Source organism: Notamacropus eugenii, chromosome 4 (genome assembly GCF_028372415.1).
Source record: "Notamacropus eugenii isolate mMacEug1 chromosome 4, mMacEug1.pri_v2, whole genome shotgun sequence".
In the NCBI taxonomy this organism is placed as follows: Eukaryota; Metazoa; Chordata; class Mammalia; order Diprotodontia; family Macropodidae; genus Notamacropus; species Notamacropus eugenii.
This window is the reverse complement of record NC_092875.1, coordinates 91211088-91226714: the sequence shown is the minus strand read 5'-3', so window position 1 is coordinate 91226714 and position 15627 is coordinate 91211088. Positions and strand designations below refer to the sequence as shown.

General features: G+C 41.9%; 1 protein-coding gene across 4 annotated transcripts in view; it reads left to right on the top strand.

Annotated features, from left to right (window-relative positions):
* The window catches only part of ADGRB1 (adhesion G protein-coupled receptor B1), a 262780-nt gene extending 253647 nt beyond the window's left edge, over positions 1-9133 (top strand). For all 4 annotated transcript variants that reach the window (XM_072602911.1, XM_072602909.1, XM_072602913.1 and 1 more), the window contains 2 exons: positions 26-136; positions 8060-9133. In XM_072602911.1, coding sequence (XP_072459012.1) covers positions 26-136; positions 8060-8257 — 309 coding nt within the window. In that variant the 3' untranslated portion in view covers positions 8258-9133. The remainder of the gene's footprint in view (positions 1-25; positions 137-8059) is intronic.
* The last annotated feature ends 6494 nt before the right edge of the window (positions 9134-15627 follow it).

Sequence of the window (15627 nt, the reverse complement as noted above, 5' to 3'; positions counted from 1 at the left end):
TATACCTATTTCTCCCTTTTCCCAGAAAATAATGCACACCCGGAAACGCCACCAGGACATGTTCCAGGACCTGAACCGCAAGCTGCAGCATGCGGAGAAGGAGAAAGAGAAGGAGCCACCTGTTGCAGAGAGTAAGGTCAGTGATGTCACCCAAGAGCCAAGGGATCAAAGCCAAATGTGGCCGATGGAACCCCAGATTGGACATCAAGAGTGCTAGGATCCAGCCTTTGCCCTGTCAAAAATCACTGTGTGATCTCTAGCAAGCCCTTTCCCCTCTCTGGATTTAATTTCCAACTCCCTAAAATTCCAAGGATTAGATTAGATATTACATTCTATCGTTTACCATTCGGTGGTTCTGTGCATGGTCTTGGGAAGGGCAGCCAGATTGGGGAAGGGACGTGAAACCATGCGAGGGAGTTGAATTCAGTCAGTCAGTCAGCAAGTATTTATTAAGCACTTGTTAGGGATGTCCTGGGTACTGTCCTAAGCCCAGAGGATACAGAGAAAAGCAAAAACAGTCTCTAGCACCATGTAAATAACTAGGGACATAAAGAATACCTACAGAGGAGATGGAAGATGATCTCTGAGCAGGGAAGAGTCCCTAGTAGCTAGTTGTGAAGGAGAAGACTGGAGGAGACCTCCCCAGGAGGAGGTGGCTTGGGAGCTGAGTCCTGAAGGGAGCCAGGGGCTCCGAGAGACTGGGATGAGGAAAGAGAGCATTTTAGGCATGGAGGACAGTCAGAGTAAAAGGCATAGAGAGGGGAGATGATAATACTAACAGTAGAAATGATGACAGTAATGATAATAGCTAGCATTTATGGAATACCACATTCCAAGAAGAGCAAGTAGACTATAGAAGCTGGATTGTAGAATGTTCGGAGGGTAATACAATCTAAGAAGATTAGAGAGAGGAGGTTGGGCCAGGTTGTGAGGATACCAAAGGGAATAGGGAGCCACTGGAGATTATTGATTAGGGGAGTGACATGCTAAGACTCACACTTTAGGAAAGTCACTGTGGCAGTCAAGTGGAATGAATTTAATTCAGCCCAACAAATATCTGATATTAATAGTTAAAATCACAACTCTCATTTCTATTTTGTTTTAGCATTTCTAAAGTGTTTTTCTTAGAGCAACCCTGTGAGGCAGGTAGGGTGAGAATGTTTAGTCTCATTTTACAGAAAAGGATGGCAAAGCCTAAAACAGTTTTGATCTTTGTGCTTCATGGGTAGCATGTGTGAGGAAGAGACAAGAGAGGGAAATTTGAAAAAATAGAGTGGTACCAGCCATGAATTCTTAACTACTGTGTGACTTCTGAGACTGTTTCCCATTGTAAAATAGAGATAATACCTACTTATCTAGATCACAAGGTTAAATCTTAAGGCACTTTTGAAATGGGAGTTACTGAAATGTTCTAGTTATCTACTCGTCTCCAGATAATTCTCTGCTTCCTCAAGGAGTTCAGAACCTGACTCACAGCCTTTTCATTCATTTCAAGAGAGACCGAGACACTAACAGACATACAGAGAGAGAGAGAGACAGAGAGAGAGACACACACAAACGTGTAGTGTGTCTGTGTGTCTGTATGTATGTATGTACTATGTGTATAAAGAGATAGACAGAAACATAGAGACACACACACCCACATATACACAGAGAGAGAGAGAGAGAGATGAAATGGATAGGAAAATGATGGAGAAAGATGGAATGGATGGCTAGATTGATAAGAGACAGAGACAGATATATACAGATATAGATGATACATATATATGGATCTATCTTTATATGTGTGTATGTATATATATATGTACATGTTTGTGTGTGTGTGTGTCACTCCCCCAATATACATATATATTTGACTATATAAGGATATATACAGGGAGACAGATAGATGTAGATAATATTTGGCCCCTTTGAGAACCAAACTCCCAGAAAGCATCATTTATGTCATTACCTCTGTTTTCTTGCCCCTTACCCCAGACTCTGGGAGATATTGATAGTTCCTTGAAACTCCTGATCTCCAGGTTCATTAACTGTCATCACCATCACCTTCATTCCTTCTAAGCCATAACCTTGATGAGGGGGCAGCTAGGTGGTGCAGTGGATAGAGCACTAGTGCAGAAGTCAGGAGGACCTGAGTTCAAATCTTACCTCTGACACTTGACACTCACTAGCTGTGTGACCTTGGGCAAGTCACTCAACCCCAATTGCCTCATCCTGGGTCATCTCCAGTCATCCTGATGAATATCTGGTCACTGGATTCAGATGGCTTTGGAGGAGAAGTGAGGCTGGTGACCTGCACAGCCCTCCCTCACTCAAAACAAAGTCAAGTGCAGGTCATGTCATTATTTCTCTGATGGCATGGCCTTCTTTGGCAACAAAGGGCAAACACATACAACCATGATGATAATAATAAGACATTTTAATTAACATCTCTAGCACTTACATAGCCCTTTAAGGTTTGCAGAGCACTTACAAATATTATGTCATTTGACCTTCACAACAACCCTGGGAGGTAGGTGCTATTATGATCCCCATTTTACAGATGAGGAAACTGAGGCAGACAGAGATTAAGTATCAAACAGCTAGGAAGTGTATGAGTCTGAATTTGCAGTCAGGGCTTCCTGACTCCAGACCCAGAGCTCTCTTCTTAGTGGTCAATCCCAAATCGCTCATCACTGTTCTATCTCCATTATCCTGAGCTCCAAAATTCTTCTCCCTGATTAAGGTGGTGCTCCTTGCTAGGGAAATTCACCTCCCTTTCCTTTTCTCTCTGCTGTTGCCTCACTCTTCTCAAGCTCTCTGTCCTCACTGACCTCTGGCTCCTTCATACCTCCTTGTTCTCCCAGTCCATCTCCCTTCCTCTATCCTTTCCTCCCTTTGCAGTAGATCCCACAGTTGACTTGTGCGACTAGTTAACAGCAAGTCAAGTTGGCAAGTATTTGTTAAGCACCTACTATGTGCCAGTCAATGTGCTTATACAGTGGGGATTCTAAGAAAAGCAGAAGATAATCCCAGCCCATAAGGAGTTCAGTGTCTAATGAGGGAGATGGACAACATGCAAACAACTATTTACAAAAGGTATATACAGTATGTATTGGAGATAATTGACAGAGAGAAGGCACTAACTAGCATTTGGGGCGATGGGAAAAGACCTCCTGTAGAAGATTTTAGCTGGGCCTTGGAGGCAGTCAGAGAAGCCACCTGGCAGAGACGAGGAGGGAAAGCGTTCCAGGCATGGAGTGCAGGTAGCCGTATTCACTAACGAACTCAGAATTGGGAGATGGAGTCAGTAAAGCCAGTGTCACCGGATAGCAAAGTATAGGGGAGGGGGAAAGGGCATAGATGTAAGAAGGCTGGAAAGATGGGAAGAGGCAAGACTGTGAAGGTCTTTGAACACCCAACAGGGGATTTTATATTTGATTCCTGGAGGTCATAGGGAGTCACTGGAGTTTATTGAATAGGAAGGGATGACAGGATCAGAACTGTATTTTAGAAATATCACTTTGACAGCTGAGGAGAGGGTGGAATGGGAAAGACTTGAGGCAGGGAAACCAAATGGCAGACTACTACAGCAGTGCAAGTCAGGAGTCAAGAAGACTCATCTTCCTGAGTTCAAATCTGGCCTTAAACACTGATTAGCTGTGTGACCCTGGGCAAGTCACTTAACCCTGTTTGCTTCAGTTCCCTTATCTATAAAATGATCTGGAGAAGGAAGTGGTAAAGCATTCCAGTATGTTTGCTAAGAAAATTCCAAATGAGGGCACAAAGAGTAGGAAATTACTGAATCATTATGGGTTGTCGTCATTATAATTATTTTATCTGTAGGCAAAAGCTGATCACACATACATCCTAGATTCATTACAAATTTATATTCTCTAATCTCACTTGGGTCCTCCCCATAGCCAACAATCCTTTTATCCCACCTTGTCTACCTTCCAGTCACTCTCTTCCCTGTGGCTATTCTAAACCTCCTTATCTCTTCCCCAGCCTTCTACATTCCCTCCCATCTCCCACTCAGCAAAGAACCTTACCTCTTTCTTGATTTAGAAATATGAGACCATTTGTCCTGGGCTTCTGATTCTCTCCTTTTACCCCCCTCAAAGTGTCTCTTCATCATCCCTATTCTCTCTACCTTTATTTCAGTTTCTAGTGAAAAAGAGAACCCCTCATCTATGCCCTTGAGCCTGTCATCTCCTGTATAAGAGCTTGTACCTTCAATCATCCCCTTCCCTTCTCTAATCTTCAATGTCTCTATATTCACAGCTCCTTCCCTAATGGCTACAAACATTCCCCATCCTTAAAAACCCATCTTTTGGCCTATTATCCCTCTAAGCATCCTCCTCTATTGCTTCTCCCTTTCAGAACCAAACTCCCAGCAGAGCATCATTTTGTGTCATGACCTCCATTTTCTTGCCTCTCAGACTTTCCTCAAGTCGTTTTGGCTTCCAACCCTCTGAGGTTACCGGTGACCTTTTAATTCAACGCCCTTTTCCTCAATTCTCATTCTCCTTGACCTCTTAGAAGCTTTTGACACTAGTCACCACTCATTTCCCATTTCCCTGTATTCTGGCTCCTCCCCCACCCCTACTTCCTCCATCCCATTGCTTCCTTGACTCTGCTTCTTCTTTTCTCTGTAGTATGATGGTTTCTCATCTCTTGCTGATTCATCATCATCTTCATTATTTTTTTACCCAGTAAGAATGGGCAAAATTTGTCTTGGGTCTTCTTCATTTCTTTCCTTGTACTCTCTCCCTTGATGTTCACATCAACTCCCTTGAGTTTAATTACCATCTCAATGAAGGTTCCTCCCCAATCTCTATGTCTAGCCCTAATCTGTTTTGAATGTCCTGCATTACTAATAGCATGGGTAGAAATCTCCATTGAGATGTCTCTAACTCAACTTATCCAAAGTGGAACTCATTATTTCCACCACTCTATCCAACCCAACCTTCCTGCAATCCTTCATATTTATTTGGAAGGAACCATCATCCTTCCAAGTCACCCAGATTAGTAAACTCAGAATCATTCTTGAATGATGCCCCTCCCCGACTCTTCCTATGAATAAATGAAAAGCATTTATTATAATTGTTTTCCAAGGTTTGTCAGTTCTGCCATTACTACAACTCTCAAATGTTCCCTTTTCTCACCTTTCACTCATGCTCTACCTTCATTCTTCTTGTCTCTCATCACCTCTCATCTAAATTATATCTCCCTAATTGGTCTCCTTGTCTCTATGTCTTCCCTCTCCCATCCATCTTCCAATCATCCACCACACTGATATTCCTAAAACATTGATCCGACCATGGCACTCCCCTCCTCCAAAATGATCAGTGGCCCTGTTGCCTCTAAGGAAGAAATTGGAAATCTCCAGCCTGGCATTTAAAGTCCTTCCAAATCTAGCTGGCCCATATCTCTCTAACCTTATTTCATTATGGTTTTCTTTCATGAACCTCATATTTCAGTCAAACTTGTCAAATGCTGTCCCCAAACATGACATTGCATTTACCACTTTTTTTGTCTTTGCATAGACCTGTATGTCATAGTCAGAGGATATTCCATCCTCACTTCAGCCTCTAAGAAACTCTAGCTTCCTTTAAAGCAGTGCTCAGGGACCACCTATATGATGTCATTTCAGATCCCCAGCTGGTGGTGGTAGTGGTGGTGGTAGTAGTAGTACTAATAGTAGTAGCAGCACCTAGTATTATATAAAACTTCAGATACCTCACTTGTTTCATCCTCACAACAACCTTGTAAGGTAGGTGCTATTATTATCCTCATTTTACAGCTGAGAAAACTGAGGCAGATAGAAGTCACATGACTGGGTCAGAGTCACTCACCTATGTCTGGCAGAATTTGAACTGAGGACTTCCTGACCCAAGGTCCAAGGACCACACATGGTCTTATATTTCTAAATCAAGAAAGAGGTGAGGATCTCTGTTGAATGGAAGATGGGAAGGAATGTAGAAGGCTGGGGAAAAGAAAAGGAGGTTTAGAATAGCCATAGGGAAGAAAGTCACTCACTGTGCCATCTAGCTCTTCTTTCCCTCACTCACTTTATCCTCACAATAATCTATTATTATCCTCATTTTACAGGTGAGGAAACTGAGGTAGATACAAATCAAGTGACTGGGTCAGGATTATTTTCCCTCTTGAAATTACTTTGTACTTTATTTCTTCAGTAGGATCAGTCATGTCTAAATATTTTTTACCTCATTTGGGGTTTTTTTTGGCAAAAATATCAGAGAGGTTTGCCATTTTCTTCTCCAGATCATTTCAAAGGTAAGGAAACAGAGGGAAACAGGGTTAAGTGACTTGCCCAGGGTCACACAGCTGGTAAGTGTCTGAGGCTAGACTTGAACTCAGGTCTTCCTAACTCCAGGCCCAACACTCTATCTCTGCTCCACCTAACTGTGATGTAGATATATAGATACAGATAGATGAAAATATACATATATATATGTGTGAGAATATATATAGGTATACATATATACATGCAAATATGTGTATATAACTCTTAAATATAAAGTTGTTTTATGTAGCACATATACATACACACACAAATATATACATACACACATATAAATAAACGTATGTATATATGTGCATATGCATATATGTGTATGTGTATACATACATACATACATATAAACTTTTCTATGTTTATGTTGAGACAAGATTTGAACCCAAGCCTTCTTGACTTTGAGTCCTGCTCTCTCTACCCTATTCCACTCTACTTGCCATTTTGTTCATAGATTGAGAGCTCCTTGAGCGCAGGAACTGTCTGTACCTCTTTTTGTATCCCCAGAGCTTAGCACAGTATCTGGTACATAGTAGGCACTTAATCAGTGTTTATTGACTGACTCAGTGCTAAATAACTGTTGAAGTAAATGGAATTATTAGCTACCACTCCTCCCTCTCACCTTCCATTACTCTATCCCTTCTCCTGAGGACATACCAGGGATTATCAGGTCACCAAGTTCCCATGTAAAAAGCCCTGGATCTAGTGGACTCTTAGGAAACTTTATTTTAAACCTCTGATAGACTCATTATGTGACCTTGGCTAAATCTCTTCCCTTCTCTGAACGTTGGTTTGCTCCCATTTTCTCCAGATAAGAGGAATGAACTCCTTCCTGCCTTTTCTTTTGTGGGTATCCAGTAAGGAACATAGGTGGGATTACATAGGTGGGAAATCCTGTTCTAGCCCTAGGTCTCCTTGTCCAGGAAGTCCACTCAATTTCACCAACATTAACTAATCTCTTCATTCTTTTACCACCCTATGTTAGTCTTTTTCTGTTGTGTGTCATAGCCATTGAATGTTCTGAGTGCTAAGACCAAGTATCCTCCTTCTGTTTCCCCTAGAGCTTAGCATACCTCTGTAGACAACAAATATTCTGGGAGTGTTGGGCTAGTCCTCTTTAGCTCCCCCAAAGCCCTATTCTAGGCTGCTGCCACCAGAGAATGTTGGGGATACATGGGGATACATGACTTCTCAGAGTCAGGGAAAGGGCTGTGGGAGAGCCCGCTGACTACGCTGAGCATCCGTCCCATTGGTGCCCACAGAAAGAGAAAGCTTAGGAAATTCACCAAGTAACCCCAGTAACACTTTGCCTCTTTCCCCACTCTTTGTCCCTCTGTTTATCCCTTCCTCCCCCTTCCTCTCCCTTCCTTTTCCTGACTTTGCCTCTCTATCTCTGCTTTTTCATTTGTCTCTTCTTTTTTGTTCTTTTTCTGCCTACCACCTTACCTTGGCTTTGCTGGTTTTTTCTCTCTTTGCTTTGTTTCTATGGAACTGACCCTGGTTCTCCCTCTTTCTGCTTTTCTGTTGTCTATATTCTTTGCTTCCCATTTAAATCTCTCTCTCTTTGTCTCTCCTTCCCCTCCTCTCCTCTCCTCACCTCTCCTTTCCTCTCCCTCTCCTTTCTTCTCTCTCTCCCTGTCTCTATCCCTTTCCCTCTGTTTGGTCCATCTTTGTCTCTGTCTTTGATTCTGTCTCCATCTCATTATCTCTGCTCATCTCTTTCTCTCTCCCTGTCTCCTCCTTCTCTCCCATCCCCTACAGCCAGAGAAGCAGCAGACACCGAACAGAAGACCTTGGGACAGTGTCCGGAAAGGTCAGACAACGCCTGCCTGGGTGAAAAAAGAGATAGACCTGCTCCCCCCTTCTCCGCTAGAACTCAAAACCGTGGAGTGGGAGAAGACTGGGGCTACGATACCTCTGGTGGGACAAGACATTATTGACCTCCAGACTGAGGTCTGAGCTGGGGCCTGGGGCTGGGGACGAGGCAGGACTCATCTTTCTCCCCCGAACCCCATTCCCCCAAACCGCCTCCTGCCCCAGACTCCTGGGAAGAAACCTGCTGTGCCTGGCCCCAGGACCTACAGGCCTGAGGATCCTCAGAGTGGAGGCAGGTTCGGCAGGGCCGGGGCAGGGAGGCGGCAACACTGGTTCCCCCCAAGGAACTGCCTCGGAGCCAAGTAGCCTGGCCTCTGGCTGGGGCACAGAGATCGGCATCTCTGGGACATACAGTAGTGTTAGGTTCTGGGAGGGGGGGCACAGAGATGGGCAACAGGGAGGGGGCCCGTGGTGGGCCTAACAGCCATTGGCCAAAGGGGACCAGTCAACCTGCTGAGGCCAGGCAGAGGAGCCAGAGACTGGACCCGTCGTGTGGTTCAGGAGAGACCTCCAAGGGCCCTGGGGGTGACCCTTACGTGGTTCTAGGACTCGATCCTGCTCAGACAGGCTCCCTGCCTGCTCTCATGGTGGGTGTGGGAGACAGAGAAACCACGTGGCTGGTTCTTCTCAGGCCCAAGGCCCCATGATGGGGAGGAAGGACACACTGGTGATCAGGAAGGCCGGCTTTCCCAGGAGCAGCCCTGGCCTCACCTCTCCAGCCCTGGACATCCTTTTTTAAGACTCCCCCCAAATCCTCCCCCCAGGGGAGAGTATTTGGACACTACTCCCCAAGCCCAGGCAGAGAGCCTTCCACACCCTGGCCCTCCCCAAGCAGAGGGCCAGAGCACCCACCCTCCAGAGGGAAAATAGGGCTGGGTGTACAGGGATGGGGGTAGGGGGGGAATCTATTTTTTTTCTCTCCTTTTCTTTTCTTCAATAAAACAAGAATTAAAAATGGAAGCACTCTCTCCTTGATCATTGTCTTCCTACCCCAGCCTGACCCTACCAGTTCTGGTTCTTATGAGTTAGAAAGGACAAATTTAAGTGTATTGGAAAAAGTATTGAATTTGGAGTCAGGAGACCTGGGTTTACATACAGGTTTCGTCATTACTCTGCTGTGTGTCCTTTGGAAAATCATTTGAACTCTCCAGGTCTCATTTTACTTATCTATAAAATGGGTATAATCTTAAGTGCACTGCCTACTTATAAATCATTGTTGTATTTATATAAAACTCTTTATTTTTTCAATTAACAGGCACTTATTTTCTTTCTTTCCAATTTCTACTCCCTCCTACCAGAAAAAAACAACAAAACTCCAATCTCTAGTAAAACTAACAAGTAGGTACCGTCAAACAAAGCAAATCCATTCCTATACTTACCATAAACAGAAATTTCTGTCTCTTTCTGCATCTCATCTCTGTCAGGAGGTAGACTGCGCTGTTGGTAGTCAGTCCCCTGGGGACCTGGTTCATCACTAGGTTGGTATTTCAACATCATTTTTCTTTATAATATTGTTACTTTATAAATTGCCCTCCTACATCCATTGATGCGTCTTCTCAGGTTTCTCTGAAAAAAAAAATCCCTTAAGCCATTTCTAATGACACAACGGTATTCCATTATGTTCATGTAACATCATTTGTTCAGCTGTTACACAAATAATGGGCGGCCCTTAAGTTTCCAGTTCTTTGCCACCACAAAAGAAGTTGCCATCAGTGATTTTGTACCTGTGGGGCTTTTTCTTCTTTCTTTGCTCTCTTTGGAGGATAGGACTATAGGGACATTGGGAGGAAAGCAATTGGCAAACCTGAAAGAGCTATGATTATGAAATTTATTTTACCATCATCATTATTATTTTATTAATCTTTGCCTGGGGTGGAGAGGTGCCAGGCTTGGGCAAATCCAAGAGCCAGGAGGGAAGGAGATAAGCGAGCCAGATTCTAACCCTGGCCTTGCCCGTCTCACTGTGTGATCTGAGCATTCCACACATTCAGAAATTCCCAGAGCCACCCACCCAGAGCCTAAGAACATCAAAGACAAAGAGAGATCATCTGGTCCAATCCTTCATTTTACAGATAGGGAAACAGGCCAAGAGAAAGGGAGTGTCTTATCTGAGGCCCTACAGGAAGTTGTGTCCCAGTTAGGATTTCAATCCAGGGAGAACAGGCTACCTTTTGGAGCTGTGGTAGCAGAGCCTGGACAACCATTCTAAAGACAGGATTCCTACTCAGGGACAAGTTGGACTGCGTTCTGAATCCTTGCTAACCCTGGGATTATGGGATTTTTTACTCCAGGAATAATAATTTTCAGTAGGATAAAATATCTCCTATCTTTAGTTCTCACCTTTCTCCTCTGTCAAATGGGGGCCAGCATGTCCCTGCCTGGCCCACCTCACAGGGCTGTGTTGAGAAAGAGAGAGAGAGAGAGACAGAGAGAGAGAGAGAGAGAAAGAGAGAGACAGACAGACAGACAGACAGACAGACAGAGAGAAAGAGAGAGAGAGAATCAGAAAGAAGGAAAGAAAAAAGAAGGAAAGAAAGAAAGAAGGAAGGAAGGAAGGAAGGAAGGAAGGAAGGAAGGAAGGAAGGAAGGAAGGAAGGAAGAAAAAGAAAAAAAGGAGGGTAAGTCCAGAATGGCCCAGAGGACAGCCTTTGGCTTAGGGTGCCTGATGTGGAGGTCTTGACCCTGACCCAGGTACCAGGTGGTGTTTTGTTTTTATGCAATAAAGGCCTTCCCACCCACCCACCCCATTTTGGCACTGGTTTTGAACAAACAAAAAGTACTGGTGACATTTCTCTTGCTATCAGCTATATCATAGGCAGACAAAGCCACATACAAGTCTTAGTATGTGCCTTCTGGGGCTCAGTGCAAGGAAGAGAAAGAATGTTCCTAGTCCAGACGTAGAACCTTAGGCCACTTGAGTATTGTCTGGTCCAGAATGTGGGAAGAACCACCCTCACTGTCCCTGATTCCAATGTGGCTGCCTTTGTCCCTCCTCCCCATCTTTCACTACATTCATCAGGCCATAAGGACCCATAATTAGTGCCTGGGGACAAAAGGTAAGGGGATGGGGAGCAGTAACCAGATTGTTCTACTATATGTGAATCATCTTTTTCCGGTCCCCACTGACCCCTGGCTCCACAGCTTTAAAAAGTCAACTTTCTTTCTGTAAGAACTGAAAGGAAAGATCCTGCCTAACAGCTGAGAGGCAACATTTTTCTGGAGTTAATTATTTTGTCTCCTCCTTGAACTCTATTTGCCTCAGTTTTCCTTCCTCCCCTCCCTTCTCTGTTCTCTCCTCTCTTCTTCTCCCTCTTTCTTTTTCATCCTCTCTTACTTCTCCATCCTTCACCTGATCCCTCCTCTCTCCTCTTTCCTCCTTTCTCTGCTCTCTCTTCCTTCCCCTTCCCTTCCCCACTTATTTTCTCATGCACCTCTTCCCTGATATTTCTTCTCCATTCTTTCCCTCTTTTCCTCTTCTTTTCTCCTCTTATGGTTGAAAAGACAGAGAGGTTAGATGACTTTTTTCTCCCCTTCCTAGTCTTCTCTTTATCTTCTCCTCCTAGTCATAGAATCCCAGAGGCCCCCTATCCAATCTGTTCTTGAAAAGAAATCCCCTCTACATTATGTCCTAGCACTAATCATTTAGTTTCCCCTTGAAGACCTTCATCTAAAAGCCTTCTCTAAGGCAGGGAACTTCCTACCTAATAAGAATACCATTCCATTTGAAGAAAGCTCTATTAGGAAGTTTTCCCTTACATTAAGCCAAAGTCTACTTCTCTGACAACTACATCCTTCTAAGGATGCCTTCTGGGCCAGACTGAACAAGGCCTTCCTTTCATCTTCATCTTTTCTCTTCCTTCTCCTCTTTCCTCCTCCATCCTTTCTCCTCTCTTTCCCAACCGTCTCTTTCTAGCTGTTCTTTTCTCCTCTCCTCTCACCTCTCTTCTCCCTCTCTTTGATCCCCACCTTCCTTCTTTCCTCTTTCTACCCTATGGCCATTGGCTTCAGCATCCATGCCTTGTTTTTCACACCATTTTAGGCACAAATAACTGCCTTCTTTTTCTATTAAAAAAGGACTCCAACCTGGACTACTTTGTACATTCCCAGGCAGACTCTTTCTCAAAGTCCAGGACCCAGACAGAAAGGGCCACAAGTGGTTGGGTACTAGCTATGTGTTTGTAGTGAAGGCAAGGGAAGATGGAAGCTAGGCAGAGGGTCATAACTCATTAGTTGAAGACTTTGTGTATGGCCTCCAGAAGTATGTTTAATCCTTCTGATCTCAAAGAATAGGGTGGTGAAAGTCATCCCATCAATGGATGCCAGAAAAGAATTAAGCTAGAGAAAGTCTAGGGATGCTTGGGTGAAAGGTTTGGGATGTAGGTGGCATTGAAGGAGCAAAGGAAAGCAATCATTGCTTTGTTCAGGTCAGTGATGCTTGCAACTCACAGAAATAGAGATTGAGAGCCTGAAGGAAAATTAGAAGTTTTCCTTCCTAACCTCTTTATTTTACAGAGGAAGAAAATGGCCTAGGTGTCAAATGACTTATCCAAGGTCACATCAGTAATAATGGAAGGATACAAATGTGAACTGGATCCTCCAAATCTATACATACCATGGTTTCCATTATACTATAGTGTCCAGCCCACCATTATTTCTCTGATCTTAAATACTGGCAGCTATCTTGTATTTTCAGGCCAGAGGCAACTAGGTGGTACAGTGGGTAGAGTGCTAACCTCTTAGTCCTGGATTCAGGCAGACTTCAGTTCTGAGTTCAATTCTGGCCTCAGACACTTACTAGGTATATGACTTGGGCAAGTCATTTAGCCTCTATCTCTACTTTTTCAACGGTAAAATAAGGACAATAATAGCACTAACATCACAGTTTTGTGAGACATGTGCCTTTACTTGTGACATGTACTGTACATATGTATGCCTGGACATGTACAACTTGACTCTAACATAGTGATATAATTTTGGTCCTTTTTAATAATGAAGGACATGTAAGTTTAGATTCATGATGTGTCTGTGAGTATACTCTAGAAAGAGGCCTGAACTCATGAAACATGTACCTATAAATGCACATGTGACTGTGACATATATCTAGAAACATATAACATGCATGCGCATGTAGATCTAGATGTGCTTCTGTACTCATGTGCACATGTACTTCCAGACATATTTCTGAACTTATAACACATGCACACATCCACCTTCTAGAAGTATAGGTCATCTTTCTAGACCTACATGCATGCATGTGCTATAAGTCTAGTCAAACATATACAATGTGACATGTGAGCTCAGTAACACCTATCTGGACATGCATGTCTGGACACATGCCTGGTCCTATGTACACATATGTCTGTACTCATGACACATGTGTACATGTACATCTAAAAAAATTACCAGTCTCATCAATAAAAAAGTTAAATTTACCACCAATGAAGAGAAAAGATAAGCAGTTATTAAGAATTATTTTTTGCCCAACTAAATGCCAATAAAACTGACAAGCTAAATGAAATGGATGAATATTTACAAAAATACAAATTACCCAGATGAACAGTACAAGAAATAGAACACTTAAAAAAACTCTGTCTTCGAAAAAAAGAAATCGAGCAAGCTATAAATGAGTTTCCTAAGAAAAAAAAGCCTAGGACCAGATGGATTTACAGGCAATTCTGTGAAATATTTAATGAAAAATTAATTCCAATACCGCACAGACTACTTGAAAAAAATAAGTAAAGTCCTATCAGATTTCTTCTATGACACAAAGAGCGTCTTGATACCTAAACCAGGGAGAGTCAAAACCTAGAAAGAAAACTGGAGACCAATATCCCTAATGAATGTTGATGCAAAAAGTTTTAATAAAATACTTGCAAAAAGATTAAAGCAATATCTCACAATATCATATTATCACAATATATCTCCATGACCAGGTTGAATTTACACCAGAAACAACTTTTGACAAAATACACCTATTCCCAATAAATACCAAAAATAAATAAACATAAATAAGGCATTCATTCCTATTTTTAAAAAAAAACCACTAAAAAGTACAAGAATAAACAGCATTCCTTAAAATAATAAGTAGGCTCTAACACCAAGAGCAAGCATTAGCTGATAGGGGAATTAGCTAGATGTTCTTCCAGTATGATGACGAATGGAACAAGGATGTCCGTTATCATTATTACTCATCAGCATAGTACTAGAAATGTGAGCCATAGTGACGAGACAAGAAAAAGAAATAAAAGGAATAAGAGTATATAAAGAAGAACAAAATTATCACTATTTTTTCCAGGTATATGATGGTTTACCTGGAAAACCCTAGGATGTCAACTCAAAAACTAATTGAAACAATCAGCAAAGTTGTAAGATATAAAATAAATCCACCCAATTTATAATTTCTATATATTACCAACAAAATCTAACAAGAAGAGATAAAAAAGGCAAATTCCATTTAAATTAGCTACAGTTGATATATAACATTTGAGAGTCTACCTGCCATGACACACACAGGAATTACATGAACACAATTACAAAACATGCTTGACACAAAGACCGATCTAAATAATTAGCTCATGTTTAGGTCAAGCCAATATAATAAGAATGGCAGCACTACCTAAATTAATTTACTTATTCAGTGCCATACCAACTAACAAAGAATTATTTAATATAGCTAGAAAAAATAATAACAGAATTCATTTGGAAAAACAAAAGGTAAAGGATATCAAGGGAATCAAAGAAAAAATCAGAAGGGAACCTAATGGTACCAGATCTTAAACTATATTACAAAATTTTTATCATAAAAAAATGATATGGTGTAAGAAATTGAGAGATTGATTAGTAGAAAAGATTGGGTACACAATATACAGAATCAAATTAACACAGTGACATAGTGTTTGATAAACCTGAAGATACCAGTTATCAGTGTAAGAACTCACTATTTGACAAAAACGTTTGGTAAAATTGGTTTGGCAGAAACTAGGAAAAGACTAACATCTTACATTACATATGAAGTTAAGTTCAAAATCGGTGCTTAATTTACACATAAAGGGTGATGTCATAAGCAAATTAGAGGAGAAGGCGAAAAAATGCCTGTCAGATTTATGAATATGGAAAGAGTTCATGATCAAACAAGAGATAGGGAGGTTCATGAGAGGTAAAATGAATAATTTTGATTATATTAAATTTAAAAATTTTTGTCCTAACAGAACTGATGCAACTAAAATTAGAACCAACTAAAATTAGAATAAAAACAGGAAACTGGGGGAAAATCTTTGCTACAAGTTTCTCTGACAAAGGTCTCATTTCTAAAATGTATGGGGAACTGAGTCAAATTTGCAAGAATAAGTACATTCTCCTATTGATATATGGCCAAAGGATATGAATAGGAAATTTTCAGAGGAATAAGTCAAAGGTATCAATAGTCATAAAAATGTGTGAAGTTACCAATAATT